A 17,372-nucleotide genomic window follows, 5' to 3' on the forward strand; every position below is an offset into this window, starting at 1 on the left:
GCTGTCACTATACATTTGACACCATGTGCTGTAGTCAAGGTCTAGGGGACAACAACATTGTCTTCCAGTCTACAAAAATATACTGTAAGTCCACTGAATTCATTAAATTAATTAAAACAGAGGTCTGGCACTTGTTATGGGTAGTGTTTTTTTTTTTTAGTTAACAGAGAAGTAGCTCAAATTCTGCAGTAACATTGTTGTTTTTATTATAATGTTCATTATTAACGGCCACAGTAACTCTGACCACATTAATGGCCGTAAACATCGTGTGATTTGATCAGTTACTGTTCTATCAAATTTGGAACCCGTAATCTGTCTGCTGTGAATCACATATCAAATTACAAATCCCAGTCATTTCATTTATTGATTTTAGTGCCTGGTAGGCTGAACACAAACGCGCGTGGGGCACCTCCTTCTGTGTCATTCACAGATGCACTATTATAGGTGATTTCCACCGCAGGTGTCTACACTGCTTTTCAAAAACGGCTCAGTGCTCCCACACCGTGTCCACATGGACACATTTGACCAGCACACATTAGGCCTGGAGTAGCCTGCATTTCCTTTGCCCCTCTGAGCCTGAGAAGGGGAGATTAGGTGAGGATTATTGCCCAATGGACCAGCTTGCCTTCGAATTCATCCTTAAAATATCCCAGGAATGTTGATAACCTTTCTCATGATGGGGGGAACATGAAACCTGATGGAGGCGCTATTTCATGCCGCCATCCCCGGGCAGGTTGCTAGGTAAGAGCCGGGCAGGGGCTGATTATACACTGTAGGCTACTTGTACAGGTTGGAGCAAGTGAGAGAAGCCTGCTGTCATAGACTAGAGCAAAACGATTTCACTATATATCAAACATCAGAAACTATGACACACATGTGACGACATACATGTGGTTTCGGGGAGTTTTTTTTTAGATTCTAGACTGTTTTTAAAGGCAGCAGGAGTACCCGGGTCTGCTCCGCTCCGCTAAACTGCGCTTTTCTTCGACTTTGTACAAAGGAGGATCTATCCGCCCTGCTGCAGGTAGATAACTGTGCTCAGGTATTGTAACTCGAAACTGAGCCATGTGACCAATGGCGATCCGAAGAGCAGACGAAAAAAAAAAAAAAAAAAAAAAAGAAAAGAAAGAAACCTGCTTTACATAAAACACCGAGTGGCAGTGCAGCCGTGGATGTAGCAGCTTGTCTATTCAAGTACTGAATCTACGATGTTACCTGTCGTTTCCACAGGAACATTTGGTGCGGTTTCATTTTTGACAAGGTGAGGCGGAAGCTGTTCATTCGAGGGGAATCAACCTGTTCCATGTTTCCCGTTTGGCTTCGACCATCTAAAAACAGCCGGATCAAGGGTATGTAGCCTCATGAATATCATTACTATACTTCTGCTTCTAATAATAGGCTAATGAGATGTGATTTAACTTTACAGTTAATTCTGTTGACAATGCGCTCATGTGTTTCTATTAATGAGTTATTTCCCTGCCCTCTGAGCAGGTTCAAAAGTGATTCAACATCAGGCTCAGTGTGACTCAGTGTTGGTGGTGTTATAGCTGCCTGACTCAGCCTCAGATTAGAGCGTCAAAGGGAGCTGAAAAGGAGGTTCTCTTCTACATTACTGATAATAATGTGTCTTGTTGTTGTTCAAGGGAGGCAGTGGCTCCTCGCAGTGAATGTTTGACCCGATGACATGGACCCAAGCTGAGGCCCCGAGGTCCCGGTCGCCCTCACTTTGGCCTGCTGGTCACGGGTAGAGATGGCAGCTTGTCCGGATGTGCTGGCCACACCTGGGGTTGTGGTTGGGAGTGTTTTACTGCTGGTGCTGAGCAGTAATCCTGTGTGGGGTGAGTTGGTATATCCATCCTCAGCACTCCTCTTGTGCTAATAAGTCATCCCCCTCACCACATCTGCACACGCAGACAGACAAAGCACCATTAAATCCCACAATGAGAAATAAAGAAACAACGGAAACATTCCGAAGAAAATCTGAAACGTGCACAGGCATGTCAGCATTTTGTAAGACCAAGAAAAGTATTAAGAAACACACTGGTGCCTGGTGAGCGAGAGGTAGAATATATACAGCATTAACTTATTATTAGGAATTTTTGCATACTGTGCAAAATAATTCAGTTTCACAATGTAGTTTGCGTTTTTGTGATCATGGCTGCCCCCTTCTCCTGTTATCAAGTTGTACCTTTGTCCTTGGAAAGTTTACTGTTTGCCCAAGTGAATAATTGACTCAGAAAACGATAGGGCTGTGTTTAGGTTTTCAAAATAAAACTTCATCTTATAAGGGTGATTTGTGTTAATGCAGATCACACACACACACAAAAAATACAACTTGAGTTTTTATTTTTTTCATATTTCAAAACGGTGTGTCGTCCTGTCGTTTGACTCAGTTGATCGTATAGCTGCAGTACACTCTGCATTCCTGAGCCTCCTCATGTGCGGCTCTCCTGGTAAAGTGGTCACAATGTAGCTTCTTGACGTAACTGAGTAATCTCATGACCGACCATGGATGAAATGGGCGGTAGTAACACTGAACTGGTAGGATATCTGGAATGCTTACAAGTATCTGTTGCCTAAAAAAATGCCCATGAAAGTAACTAATCTTTCTTTTTCTTTTCATTTTTCTTGCCTAAGCCCAAACCCATGCAGTTTGACATTTTGATAATTAATTGTATCCGTGTTTATACTGAGAGACAGATGACAAGCGTTTAGCTCAGCAATAAAACAGGAAACAATGTTTGTCAAGCAGTACTAAAACAAAATGTAGAGGACACAATTCATTGTGTTGCAATTGGCAGGACCAGTCACTTATGAAATCTCCATTAGTTATGTGGAAACATGTAACCTCACTAGTTTCAAATGTTTTTATATCAATCGACCAGAATAGGACGTGAGGGAAATGGATGGAAGCATAAGAAGGGTCAAGGGATGGAATGAGATAGGTTGAAGTGGATGATTGAGTGGATGAGATAGATCAAAGGTTCCTGTAATAACACATGGAAGAGAAAGAAAAGAGAAGAGGGATGGGAAGGGTGTGGGTTGAGAACTCAGATGAACAGAGAGCGAGAGATAGGGGGTTAGGACACACCTTTATAGCTAGGTAAGCGTGGTAAATAGAATGATATGGGGTGTGGTCTTGTTCCTGAACCCAAGTTTAATAGCTTAAATATAATACACAGCAGAAAACCTGAAAAGAGATCTTTCACTGATATTACAGTGTTCCTCATGTTTTTTTTAATCTTTTTACAGGGAATTTTACCACTCCTGCAAATAACGTCACTACCACCTTACCAACTACCAATACCACTCCGGTTAGTGAAAATCCTTTGTCACAACCAATAAATAACATTAGAAAGCATCCATTGTCATCAGTGCTGTTAACAGTCCTGTATTTTTTCATTTGCAGTCGGACGTCAACATTGCAGCTATCGTGGCCCCAGTCGTCACTGTGGTTGTTGTGGCGATTGCTGTAGGTGTTTTCCTCTGGCTCTTCTGTGTGGTGAAGAAGAAGAGGCAGACCGAAGGGACATACAGGCCCAGTGCTGAGGAACAGTCTGGGGCACCGAGCGTGACCACACCAGATGCACTAAAGCTACCAAAGGAGGAAAGACTCATTTGAGATGTCGTGCTCGCAATCAGGCTGCAATCTCTTGCATGGAAGCGTTCCTGTTTGGTTTCTCCTTTAAGGTGATCGTGGAAAGACAGATTTTTCTAAGTTTAACAGACAGAGAGCAAACTTTTTTCAAACTCCTCTAAACAATGCGTTTGCTTACTACTCCATTTCAATTTCAAGGACTGAACTGTTCCGACATGCTCTCTGGATGGATCTTCGAGTGGACTTTAAGAAGAAGAGCTCTGAATATTAATTCTGCACAAGCAAAAGAAGAGCCTCAGTATTTTACAACCACTAATGATTTTAGTTTAGAGACATTTTTCTTTGTCAGCTGCCTTAATACACAATTATCAGTCTATTTGATTTCATTCAATTATAAATTCACAATTCCACTGTCTTTTACCTCACACTCAGTTTCCTTTTTCTGTCCATTCCATTTGAAAAAGAAACAGATGTACATAGTTTTTTTTGTTTTTTTCTTAATTCACTTTATGAGATGTAATCAAATATTTTAACACAGTGCACATCGTGATTGTAAAGAACTAGCTGTTTGGTAAAGATGAGGTTATACCAGAAAATCATACCAAGCTACTGTTTACACGTTAAGTATTATTTGAGTGATCACACACTAATTTAAAGTCACATTATTTAAACATTTCATCAGATCAACCATGGAGCACATTGTAATCCACTGTAATCAAGCACAGACCTGTCTATTTATGCTTTTGTCAAATAAATAAGTAAATATTTGTAAAATATTTGGGTATGCATTTTGAGGTGTCAAGAGGGACCATCATCCTGTTTGAATTGTGAAATTCCATGTGAATATATCATTTACTGACTATTTACTGTATGCAGCTCCAGTCAAAGTAATAACTTGAAAATCGAAATGATATGAACCATATCTAAAATGTCATCATGGGCAAGGAGATAAGATTTTAGGTATAAAAGGTCTAGACCCAGCATTACCCAGAAAATGTACACAAGTCTGTAAAGATGCATTTGTACACTAAGAGTCACTCCTGGTAGTCACAGATTGAAAGGTTCATCCACTGGACGCAGGTTATCTAGTACAATGAAAACCTATTTAAATTGTATTATATTATTTCCTTTATGTCTTTTATACACATATAGTCACCGATCAGGCATAACATTATGACCACTGACAGGAGAAGTAAATAGCATTGACCATCTTGTGTCAATTCAATGTTCTGCTGGGAGACTTTTGGACCTGGCATTCATGTGGATGTTACTTAGACATGTAGCACCCACCTAGACCAGACCAGACACCCCCACCCCATAGCAATGACACTCCTTGATGGCAGCAGCCATCCCCAGCAGGATGCAGCCTGACAGAGATGTATACACAAAATCGGTTTAGGAACAACTCAAAAAACATGAAGAACAGCACAAGGTGTTGACCAGGCCTCCAAATTCACTAGATCCCAAAGTGATCAAGTATCTGTGGGATGATCCACAGAGGCCCCTCCCCTCAACCCATAGGACCCAACATTCTGTTGCCAGACACCGCAGGACACCCTCAGAAGGCCCATGTCCTTTCTCTGATGAGTCAGAACAAGGGAGGCCTTCACAATATTAGGAAGGTGCTCATAATGTTGTGCCTGATATTGTGTATATTGTCATTGTCAATGAATTCAAAATGGATATGAAAATGTACAGTCATTAGCATTAGCATGATTGTGTGAATTGTTCATTTGAGGTTCACCTTGAGGTTCGCTCTGACCAAAGAAGCCTCCTATAATTTGGCTTATTACAAGTGCCAAATATGTAGAGCTTTCATGGACTTTGGGAGTAAAAATGGCAAGCCTTACCTTGGATGATGTAGCAAAACTGCTAAAATAACTTGATCCTTTTTATGGGGAGCTGGGTTAGTTTCACCTGATAAAATATTCCTGGTGAACTGGCCTTGACTCATGTGTATTACTCATATATTAACTCCTTTATATTACAGTCTGTCTGATTCCTGACTGTGTTACAACTGGTAAATTACCAAACCAAATCAAATGTGTGTAACATTACTAGTTCCTAATGTATAGATATTTAAATGAAAGAGTAATTTGTAGAGAAGAGACATGTTTCATGAATCAAAACTATCATGTTTTATTGGCATGTTGCACTTGCTATGACTTAGCTGTAAGGTCTGTAAGAATATCACAAATAGAACGAAACAGTAAAAACTCAGAGACATAAAAGTGGCCTTTAAATTAGACTTTAATCGTTGTCTAGTTTCAAGGCTTCACAGTTAAAATCACTTGCTTTTGAGCTGAGCAAGGCGATGGCGAGACTGATGAAAAGATGGCAATATTTGAGCGCATTCACAACATACAAAACACATTTCAACCAAAAACTTCACTAGTACCAGTTAACATCGATGTCTAACACCAGAGCAGCAATGATCTAGATGGTGACAGTAGTTCTGAGTGTAGCACACCATTCAATTCATGATGGAGACAAATGAAAGGGGTGGAGCTGAGGATGTGTGGGGGAGAAATGATGTTTTGGCAGCTAGGGGTGCTTGAAGTTTTATGCAACTTCCTCCTCTCCCTCTTCCTCAAACTCGCCCTCTTCAGCGGTGGCGTCCTGGTACTGCTGATACTCAGACACCAGGTCGTTCATGTTGCTTTCTGCCTCGGTGAACTCCATTTCATCCATACCCTCACCTGTGTACCAGTGGAGGAAGGCCTTACGGCGGAACATGGCAGTGAACTGCTCGGAGATGCGCTTGAACAGCTCCTGGATGGCTGTGCTGTTGCCAATGAAAGTGGCAGCCATTTTGAGGCCACGTGGTGGGATGTCACAGACGGCGGTCTTCACATTGTTGGGGATCCACTCAACGAAGTAGCTGCTATTCTTGTTCTGCACATTCAACATCTGCTCATCCACCTCTTTCATGGACATGCGTCCCCTGAAGACGGCAGCCACGGTGAGGTAGCGGCCGTGACGTGGGTCGCAGGCAGCCATCATGTTCTTGGCATCAAACATCTGCTGGGTGAGCTCGGGCACAGACAGTGAACGATACTGCTGGCTGCCCCTGCTGGTGAGGGGGGCGAACCCTGGCATGAAGAAGTGCAGACGAGGGAAGGGCACCATGTTTACCGCTAATTTACGGAGGTCGGCGTTGAGCTGGCCGGGGAAACGCAGACATGTGGTCACCCCGCTCATGGTGGCGGACACCAAATGGTTGAGATCTCCATATGTGGGGGTGGTGAGTTTAAGTGTGCGGAAGCAGATATCATAGAGAGCTTCATTGTCAATGCAGTAGGTTTCGTCAGTGTTCTCCACTAGCTGATGGACAGAGAGGGTGGCATTGTACGGCTCCACCACAGTGTCGGACACTTTGGGGGAAGGCACCACGCTGAAGGTGTTCATGATGCGATCTGGGTACTCCTCACGAATCTTGCTGATGAGCAGGGTGCCCATGCCAGAGCCAGTACCACCACCCAGGGAGTGAGTGAGCTGGAAGCCCTGGAGACAATCGCAGCTCTCAGCCTCTTTCCTCACTACATCCAGGACGGAGTCCACCAGCTCAGCTCCTTCAGTGTAGTGACCCTTGGCCCAGTTGTTTCCGGCTCCACTCTGGCCTGTAGTCAAGAATATCACACTTTATAGGATGCACAGCAAAGACAAACATCACTGCACTTATCTCTGACTAATACAAGCTGCACACAATTCACATAGCTTACCAAAGACAAAGTTGTCTGGTCTGAAGATCTGCCCGAAAGGACCAGACCTGACAGAATCCATTGTACCAGGCTCCAGGTCCACCAGGATGGCTCTTGGCACGTACTTTCCACCTAAAACCATGCAAAGAGGTTGAACAATGTCATCCCTTTTGAATCTCGTCAGCGTGATGCTTTTAATGTAAAACAGAGGCGTGTAAGCAAATCATTATGTACAGCAGCTGGGTTGGCAAAGGGAGGAGAACAGAATCAGCTTTCATGACGGTGACTCGCAGCAACCTACCTGAGGCCTCATTGTAGTAGACGCTGATTCTGTCTAGCTGCAGATCGCTGTCTCCGTGATAGGTACCAGTGGGATCGATGCCATGCTCGTCGCTGATCACCTCCCAGAACTAAGAAAAAAAATTGATGTAAATAAAATGGCAGGAGAGGAGGGGAAAAACAAGGTTAAAAACACACAAAATACAGAGATAGATACACAGATAGATAGATAGATAGATAGATAGATAGATAATGTTGTAGGGGCTATCTTTAAACATTTCTGGTCAAGGCATGGTCATAAAAGGTCTGTCAGTCTGATATGTTATCAAAGGGTTAATTTAACGGATGGCAATAATCTGGCCTGTGTTAAATATCGACAATACTGTTGGATGAATGCAGCATGAAATATTTTTTTCAACAAATATTATCTTGAAAATATCCAAGGTAAAATAGGTCACAGATGTGGAGGGGGAGGGGATCTGCTCCTCCACTGACAACAAGGTTCCGTTACTACTACAGTCAGTCGATTATGTAATAACCTACAACTTTCGACGAAAAGCCTGAAACGTCTCATACTGCTTCTAATTACACACGCGAAATTCACATGCATGTTTTGCATTTTAAAAGATCATTTTTGCCCACTGCATCAATTAAATTAGTACTGTATTTGGAGCACACTGCAAGTCCTGCAGAGAGACATTTCACCGAGCATATCAAGCCGTCTATAAATTAAAATGTAATTGGGCTGTACCGAGCTTTATTAATACGACGCCCCATTGAGTTTCTTCTAGAGAATTCCTGGAGGATGGATTAGAAGCTGCTTTCAGCGCAACCGCGCCAGCCTGCCTGCACGCGTCTTAACAGAAGGCAAAGCTGAATAGAACCATACCTTGGCTCCGATCTGGTTTCCGCACTGGCCGGCCTGCAAATGCACAATTTCGCGCATTTTGGACGGATGGATAAGAGGATGACAGAGAAGGAGAATCGGAGCAGCCGAGATTCACGGGAAGATGGCTCCTGCTGGTCGTCCGGGACTGGTATTAATTGCACCTCCTCTCAAACCGTCTACTGGACTGAAACGGTGGTGCAACTTGACGTCATCGCCATGGCAACCAAAGACAGGAGGAGAGTGGGAGGAACCAAAACGCGTGGAAATGGCGGATAGGATGCGAGGGACCGCATCAATCAAGATTCACATTTTTAACACGGACGACACACACACGCGCGCTTTTCTGTAGCTGTCTTTGTGAGGACATTCATTGACACTATGCATTCCTCGGCCCCTTACCCTAACCCTAACCATCTCAACTAAGGGCCTAACTCTAACCCTAACCCTAACCAAACTCTAACATTTACCCTAAAATCGAGCCTTAACCCTCAACCCCCCCCCCCCCCCCCTTTTTTTTAAAGAATATTCACATCACGTCAGCAAAACAAAGGAACTGATAGTGGACTTCAGCAGGAAACAGCAGAGGGACTTCCATCCACTCACTATCTGTGGCTCTGAGGTGGAAAGAGTGGACACTTTCAGATACCTGGGAGTGACCATCTCACAGGACCTGTCATGGACCCACCATCTGAACACCATCGTGAGGAAGGCCAGACAGCGTCTCTACCTCCTCAGACGCCTCAGAGACTTCAAGCTCCCTCTCAAGGTGCTCAGAAACTTTTACACCTGCACCATCGAGAGCATCTTGTGTGGGAGCATCACCACCTGGATGGGAAACTGTACCAGGCAGGACTTCCTGGCCCTCAAGAGGGTGGTCCGTTCAGCGGAGCGGACCATCAGAACTCCCCTCCCCAACCTGCAGGACATTTACACCAAGCGTTGCAGGTTAAGGGCCACAAAGATCCTGAAACAGCCCAGTCACCCCGGACACTCTCTCTTCTCTCTACTGCCATCAGGCCGGCGTTTCCGATGCCTGAGGACAAAGACTGAGAGGCTGAAGAAGAGTTTCTATCCCCATGCCATCCGCCTGCTCAACTCTGAGCCTTAACTGGACTTAAATATCACTGCACTTTATTCATGAAGCTGCTAACACTGTAAATTGATGTACATATACAACCCCCCCCCCCAAGTTTACCAGTCTATATTTTATTTTTATTCAGTCTATATTATTATTTTATTTTTATTTTTATTTTTTATTCTTATATTTAATTCTCTATTGGTGTACATTACACTTATATTGCTTACCTTGTGTGCATACTACTGTTTACTGTAGTACTATATTTCTTTCTTTTTATTTCTTTTTACTACAGGCTGCAGGTACAACAACACATTTCACTGTACATTGTACTATGTATAACTGTGCATGTGACAAATAAAAATCTATCTATCTATCTATCTATCATTATATGATAAAAATTGTCCAATAAAACGTTACTACAGAAAACAAAAATACAATGATCAACCATGGTTCACGAAGGGATTACAAAATGCCTGTAAAAAGAAAAATACACTATATAGAGAATTCATAAAACAAAGGACTAAAGAGGCAGAAGAGAAATATAAAAAATATAAAAACAAGTTAACCAATATTATAAGGGTATGTAGGAAAGAATGCTATAGTAAAATATTATAACAAAAGCAATATTAAAGGAATATGGGACATATTAAATAGTATTATTAAAAATAGTGCTAAACAACAGAGCTACCCTCAATATTTTATTGATAATAATATTAAAAAGGACAATATGGATGATGTGGTCAACAGCTTTAATAATTTTTTTGTAAATGTTGGACCAAACTTGGCAAGAAAAATTCCAGGTTCATTGTTATCTGAGGATTGGAATGATAACCTTATAGTGAGAAATCCCAGTTCAATGTTCCTTACAGCAGTGGAAGAAAAAGAAATAATAGATACGGTAAATAAATGTAAATACAAAACGTCTACTGATTCAAATGAAATTGATATGAAAGTTGTAAAAAAGGTCATTGAGGGGATTTCTGAACCACTTACATACATCTGTAACTTATCATTCCCAACCGGAAAATTTCCTAACAACATGAAAATAGCTAAAGTTCTGCCACTGTATAAAAATGGGGATAGACACCACTTCACAAATTACAGGCCAGTTTCTTTACTTCCACAATTCTCCAAAATTCTAGAAAAACTATTCAATAACAGATTAGACAAATTCATAAACAAACATAAATTACTTTCTGACAGTCAATACGGATTTAGAGCAAACAGCTCAACATCACTGGCATTAACAGAATCAATTGAGGAGATCAGAAACGCTATTGATCAAAAACTGCATTCAGTTGGAGTATTCATAGATCTCAAAAAATCTTTTTGATACAATTAATCACAATATATTAATAAACTTGAACGGTACGGGATCAGGGGGTTAGTATTGCACTGGGTGAGAAGTTATTTAAGTAACAGAAAACAATTTGTGAAGTTGGGGGAACATTCATCATCATGCTTGGACATTGCTTGTGGCGTCCCACAGGGGTCAGTATTAGGTCCAAAACTATTTATACTTTACATAAATGACTATGCAAAGTTTCAAGTATATTAAAATTAGTATTTTTTGCAGACGACACTAGTATTTTTTTGTTCTGGGGGGATTTACATGAACTACTGGGGAGGATCACCACTGAAATGTGCAAACTGAAAATGTGGTTTGACAGAAACAAATTATCGTCAAACTTAAGTAAAACAAAATTCATGTTATTTGGCAATTGCAATAAGAATACACAAGTACAGTTACAAGTGGATGGGGTGGACGTTGAAAGGGTACATGAAAACAAGTTTCTTGGGGTAACAATTGATGATAAAATAAACTGGAAGTCTCATATAAAACATGTACAAAGCAAACTGTCAAGAAGCATTTCAGTTCTGAGCAAAGCAAAACACATTCTGGACCACAAATCACTCCACATTCTCTACTGTTCACTGATTTTACCATATTTACAATACTGTGCAGAGGTTTGGGGCAATACTTATAAATGTACAATACAATCTCTATCCATACTGCAGAAATGAGCCATAAGAATAGTTCATAACGCCGGTTTTAGAGACCACACAAATTCACTATTCTTAAAATCAAAAACATTAAAATTCACTGACCTGGTTCATTTCCAAACATCACAAATCATGTACAAAGCAATAAACAATCTACTTCCTGGAAATATTCAAAAATAGTTTTTTCACAGAATTGGGGGTTATAATCTGAAGGGTGAGTTCAATTTAAAACATCAGCAGGCACGCACAACATTAAAAAGTTTTTGTCCTTCAGTTTGTGGAGTGAGGCTGTGGAACGGACTGGGTGTGGAGCTCAAGCAATGTCCAAGCATGATCCAGTTTAAAAAGCAGTAAAATACATGGCTTTCACGAGGTACAGGGAGGAAGAAGGTAGGGCTTTAGCAATCGGGTGTTTTCATAAATGATTTATGTATTTGTTTATTTAATCAAATTTTTTTCTAATTATTTTCTTTTTTATGTAAATTTATATATATCTGGAGAGAAAAGATCATTAATTGAGTAGTGGAGAAGGGGTAGGTTTAATAAGCATATGCTTCATCCTACTCCTTTTCGGACATGTTGGGTTCACATTATTATTTTTGTTTTGACTATTATTATTGTTGTTTTGACTATTCTTATTGGATTTGTTTGTTTTCAGTTTACCTTGTTATGTTACCCACACATGTTCGAAATAAACTAAACTAAACTAAAAACAACCCTTTAAACAAGTGAGGTCTGGCCAAGCTGTCCTCACTTTGCACTAATGTCCTCACTCCTATGGTATAAAAATAAACACTGGTACTCAGAAAGCTAGCTGCACAAGACCACACACACACTTTTAGGATTTATTCTAGCTCAATACTGACTCAAGGATTTAAGGTCAACCGTTTTAACAATGTAGCCACTGATTCATCACAAGTTGAATATTCTCACATTCAACTCAAAACATCAATCAACTCGTCGCTTGAAAGGACAAGAACAATAATATGTATCAATTCTGAGGACCATTTTGAACTTTAAACAGTATTAGCTTGATATTCCAAAGTATCAAGGATTCTTGGTGCCACTGAGTCTGCGCTCGTATCAGGACAAAAAGACAGAAAACAAGAGCCCTTCTGTGGAGAGCCAAGAGCCAACAGGTTTTGATTGTCTGCATCACTTCACTAGTTAGCTTTCTTTCTTCAACAACGCTTACCATAAGCTTTAATGAATGTAATGGACTAATTGCTTTTACTTTACAATGCTACGTTACACCAATCAGCCAAAACATAATGAACATTATGAATATTGTGTAGGTCTCCCTTGTGCCTCCAAAACAATTATGACTCATCAGAGAATGGACATGGGTCTTCTGAGGGTGTCCTGCGGTGTCTGGCAACAGAATGTTGTTAGTGGGGGCCTTTGAGGGGAGGGGCCTCTGTGGATCATCCCACAGATACTTGATCACTTTGGGATCGAGTGAATTTGGAGGCCAGGTCAACACCTTGTGCTGTTCTACATGTTTTTTTGAGTTGTTCCTAAACGTTTTTTGTGTGTGCGTGTCTGTGTCAGGCTGCATCCTGCTGGGGATGGCATCAAGGAGTATCATTGCTATGGGGTGGGGGTGCCTGGTCTGGTCTAGGAGGGTGCTACTAAGTAACATCGGCATGAATGCCAGGTCCAAAAGTTTCCCAGCAGAACACAGCATTGTCACAAGATGGTCAACGTAATTGACATTGGTTACTTTTCCTGTCAGGGGTTTTAATGTTGCGGCTGATCATCAGTGTCGAGTCTACATGTAAATACAATGCATCCTTGCTTCAGACTTAACTATAGAATAGCCTTTCAGATTAATTCTTTACTGTGTTTATTTTATTTTTGAATGCCATTTATTTATATTTTACAAATCATGTTATTTTGTGAAGTTCATTAACACATCTTGTAAGTTTTAATGAGTAGCCTGGCTTAGCAAAATGTTGTCAGTGGAAGTAACCTTTCTGACTGCTTTGTGTGAGTTTAGCCATTTTGTGAAGCTGTACTGTGAATGCCAGTGGAGGGTGGGACAATGCTACCGTCACTAAATTCACTGATACATTAACATGAATTTAGCCGTACTATTTTTAATTGACAATCCCTGTGGTAAATAATCAGTTGCTGAATGAGCTTTTACTATGTAAATTTACTTTATTTGCTACTATATTCACTATGTAAATAAACCAAGAAAAGTTTATCTTGTAAGCAACCTTAGACTGTCAACATAGACGTCAGCATCACAACATTCCTGAATGGCATTACATTCCAGACTAGAAGCAAGTAACCAACCAGTTATAAATTCTTTAACAATGAGCCAATAGGGTCGTATTTCCTGCTTCCTATTCTACAAATGTTTTTTTTCCCACACTGCTGCATGATTTAAGTTACTCCCACAGCAGTCATGCACAGGAAAACCAAGAGCACAAGCTACTTCAAGTCATGAACAATGGATAGGCGGTTAGTGCACTCTTCGACTTTCAAAAGACGAGTGTGACCATTTAAGTTATATTACTATTTTTGACGGAGGATTTGTTGAGGAGTTAAACTAGAAGACTGCTGTTCTGAATTGTGGATTTAACTTTTCTCTCAACGAGCTGATAATAATGTCAGTCCCAGAAGACGACCTCACTTGCCCAGTATGCTGTGACATCTTTGTGGACCCTGTTCTGCTTTCATGTAGCCACAGCTTCTGCAGAAGCTGTCTGAAGAAGTGTCGGGACACAGGGTTACGAGAGTGTCCAGTTTGCCGGAAAAAAGCCTTAAAGTCAAATCCTCCATCCAACTTGGCTCTGAAAAATGTCTGTGAGGCTCTTCTACAGGTCAAGAGACACAGTTCAGTGGAGGACGAACGAATGAACTGTAATCTGCATGGAGAAAAGTTGAAACTCTTCTGCCTGGTTGACAAACAAACCATCTGTGTGGTGTGCCAGTCATCCAAACTGCACAAGACCCATGACTGTTCTCCTTTAGAAGAGGCAGTGTTGGACTGTAAGGTAAGATAACAATCTGTGCTAAGCTAAACCAAAGTGACTCAACCATTAGCATGTAAGGTAAAACCTAGGAGTAGAATGCAGTTCACCAAGTTGGTCTTGAATATGAAAACATTGCATTTGGCTGTCTGATCTGTGCTGACTGACACTTGCTTGATGCCCAGGATGAGCTTGCTTTATGTCTCAAAACACTGCAAGATAAACTGGACAGCCTCAAAAGGATTCAAAGGACGTCTGCTGGCATGGTGACATTAATCAAGGTAACCTGTGATGAGTTTACAAAACTTGAAAAAATGCCTGATCACATAAATCAAAGTTTTTGGTAATCTGCCCTCTCAGAGTCAAACACTGGAAACACAGAAAAAGATTAAGAGCCAGTTTGAGGAGCTCCACCAGGTCCTCGTCAATGAGGAGTCGGTCAGATTAGCAGCCGTGAAAAAAGAAGAAGAAGAGAAGATTGCAGGAATGAATGACAAGATAAGAGAAATTTCAGTAGAGGTTCTGTCTATCACAGAGACCATCTTTCTCATAGAGGAACATCTGAAAGAAGAAGATATCGTTCTACTGAAAGTATGTACTTTGCCCTTTTCAACTGTTTCACTAGTGTTTGCAAAACCGCCCCAATGTGACACTCTTTTATCCTCCCTAGAATTTTAAAGACACTCAGGAGAGGTAGGTTAACAGCATTATAGATTGACATGGATTTGATGCATGTCTATGACAGGTCTTCAGTGTAAAATATATGTTCTAATCACAGAGGTAAAGTCATAGAGCTTGGTTCAGACAACATGTCTGGGTTACTGATCGATGTAACCAAACACCTTTGCAACCTCAAGCACAGAGTCTGGGAGAAAATGCTGGACCATGTTGACTACAGTGAGTGTACATAATTATTATATTTGTCAGGTTCAGTGGCTGGAAGTAAGGAAACCTGTTTAACATAGCAGCCTTTCTCTTTTCTCTTTCTTTTAGCTCCTGTAACTTTAGATCCAAACACAGCACACCCTTGCCTCATCCTGTCTGACGACCTTACTTCCCTCCACTATTCAAAGCAACCCAGCAATTGCCCTGACAACCCAGAGCGCTTCCACATGAGCGCTGAAGTGGTAGGGATGACTGCGCTAGGTTCAGGAAGTCACCATTGGACTGTGGAAACAGGAAGCAATCACGACTGGCTGCTGGGAGTGGCCTCTTCGTCTGTTTCAAGGAACACTGAGATCTCCGCCAGGCCGGAGAATGGCTTCTGGACCTTGTGTTTCCGGGATGGAGATTTCAGGGCAATGACCTCGCCACCCACCCCACTGACCCTTTCAAGAAAACTCAAACAGGTTAAAGTGCAATTGGATTACAACAAGGGGACAGTGTCTTTTTTTGATCCCACTGACAACATGCTCATATATACATTCACACACACATTCACAGAAACGTTACTTCCATATTTTTATACACACAGCAGTCATCCATTGAGAATCATGCCAGATAAGCTAGTGGTTACAATTTTGAGGCAATCAAAGGACGAGTGATTTATTGTTAATTTGCTGAGAAAAGGCAGTCTTCGACCTCTTTTGATGGATAAAATAAATGTTTCTGTTCTCAGAAAAGCACAGGAAGGCTTTTGGCTATGTCAGAAGCACATTATCACATTGATTTTGTCATCCACTTTGATGTTTTAGGAATTATGCTTGTTCTATTTTATTTTTTTATTTATTGCCAAGATATGCATATAGATGCAGAATGCCAGTAATTTCACATGGATATGATAAGCATGAAGCTAGGCTGGAAACCAATGATAATGGCAATATAAAAATGGTAATGATGGATTATTTTACAAGGCAAATAGGCTGGGAATTGTAATTTCCTGGATTATCTAGATCTTTGGCAACTTTCCCAACACATAATCTCCTATAAAATGGTAAATTGTATTTTTCTTTCCACTAAAGTTTTTGTGTAGATTAAGCAAAATAAGACATATGCATGTATGTTAATAACTGAGCTTTAGTGGTGTTTCAAGGCACATTTTTCCTTCAGGCAGAGGCCGGCTTGTTGTTTCCCTTTGTCCCTGGAAAGCATGCTAAGCTAAGCTAACTGACGACTATGCCAGCAGTACAGTCTTTCTTTTAAAAATCGTTTACATTTGATAAATGTTTAAGGGGGTTTAGAGTTTGAATTCTTTGTGTAGTTCTAAGGGTCCAGTCACACATTTACTGGGAGAATAAAGTTTATTATATATTTTGTACACATGATGGCGCCAAATATTAGATTCATTTTATGGTTTGAAGATTTTTTTCTTTTGGGCAGGCTCTTCATTTTTCTCTGTTTTACATCACACACAAACGCACACACACCGAATCTAAATAAAATTATTATTAGTCATTAACACTTTGTAAAGTAGTAGTACCTCTCTAAAATAAAATGAGAGTACAGACACTGGTTGAAAATAAAAAAAAATGCATACTTCTTTTTTATAAGTTTGTATGTCTTTTGACATTCAAAGACATGCTTAGGAATTTGTGTCCGTCCCTGTAATATTAAAGGGGAAATACAGTTTTTTGCAACCTGGTCCTTATATCTGGCATAAAATACAATCGTTCACTCACCCATATAACTTTGGTGTTATTTGAAGTCCTTCGGATGATATTTAGCTCCAGTGGAGCGTCGCGTATATCCATATAGTAGGAGTGATGGGGGCACCGAAATGCAGCCTCTCAATAACGCATTATCTGACACGAAACTCGTCCATTTCACCAATATTTTGTTATGATACGCTAGTGCTATTCCCCGTTGAGTCCGGAGTTACCTGTTATCATCATGGGGTCTGTAG

At 40.9% G+C, this 17,372-nt stretch overlaps 3 protein-coding genes across 7 annotated transcripts; 2 read left to right on the top strand and 1 right to left on the bottom strand.

The window, feature by feature from the left end:
• The first annotated feature begins 1,182 nt into the window (after positions 1-1,182).
• On the top strand, positions 1,183-4,679 carry crb3a (crumbs homolog 3a). Its single transcript, XM_084570001.1, has 4 exons — positions 1,183-1,349; positions 1,644-1,874; positions 3,253-3,314; positions 3,410-4,679. The coding sequence occupies exons 2-4, from the start codon at positions 1,751-1,753 to the stop codon at positions 3,620-3,622; spliced, it is 399 nt and encodes a 132-aa protein (XP_084426127.1). The 5' UTR covers positions 1,183-1,349; positions 1,644-1,750; the 3' UTR covers positions 3,623-4,679.
• Positions 4,680-6,137: 1,458 nt separating this feature from the next.
• On the bottom strand, positions 6,138-8,524 carry tubb4bl (tubulin, beta 4B class IVb-like; the record flags this gene model as incomplete). 5 transcript variants are annotated; one of them, XM_084571039.1, is made up of 5 exons in its annotated part: positions 6,138-6,283; positions 7,142-7,218; positions 7,321-7,431; positions 7,601-7,709; positions 8,468-8,524. In XM_084571039.1, 5 exons carry the CDS (start codon positions 8,522-8,524, stop codon positions 6,161-6,163), a joined length of 477 nt encoding a protein of 158 aa, XP_084427165.1. In that variant the 3' UTR covers positions 6,138-6,160. The 5 variants fall into 5 exon arrangements, with proteins under 5 accessions (XP_084427165.1, XP_084427164.1, XP_084427161.1 ...); XM_084571038.1 differs by having other exon boundaries at positions 6,138-6,520; positions 7,127-7,218; XM_084571035.1 differs by having other exon boundaries at positions 6,138-7,218.
• Positions 8,525-13,982: 5,458 nt separating this feature from the next.
• LOC311506247 (zinc-binding protein A33) lies at positions 13,983-16,999 on the top strand. Its single transcript, XM_084570132.1, has 6 exons — positions 13,983-14,554; positions 14,716-14,811; positions 14,891-15,121; positions 15,201-15,223; positions 15,309-15,427; positions 15,524-16,999. Exons 1-6 carry the CDS (start codon positions 14,165-14,167, stop codon positions 16,072-16,074), a joined length of 1,410 nt encoding a protein of 469 aa, XP_084426258.1. The 5' UTR covers positions 13,983-14,164; the 3' UTR covers positions 16,075-16,999.
• Positions 17,000-17,372: the final 373 nt, after the last annotated feature.

Source organism: Chelon labrosus, assembly GCF_963514085.1.
Source record: "Chelon labrosus genome assembly, chromosome: 21".
Taxonomy (NCBI): Eukaryota; Metazoa; Chordata; class Actinopteri; order Mugiliformes; family Mugilidae; genus Chelon; species Chelon labrosus.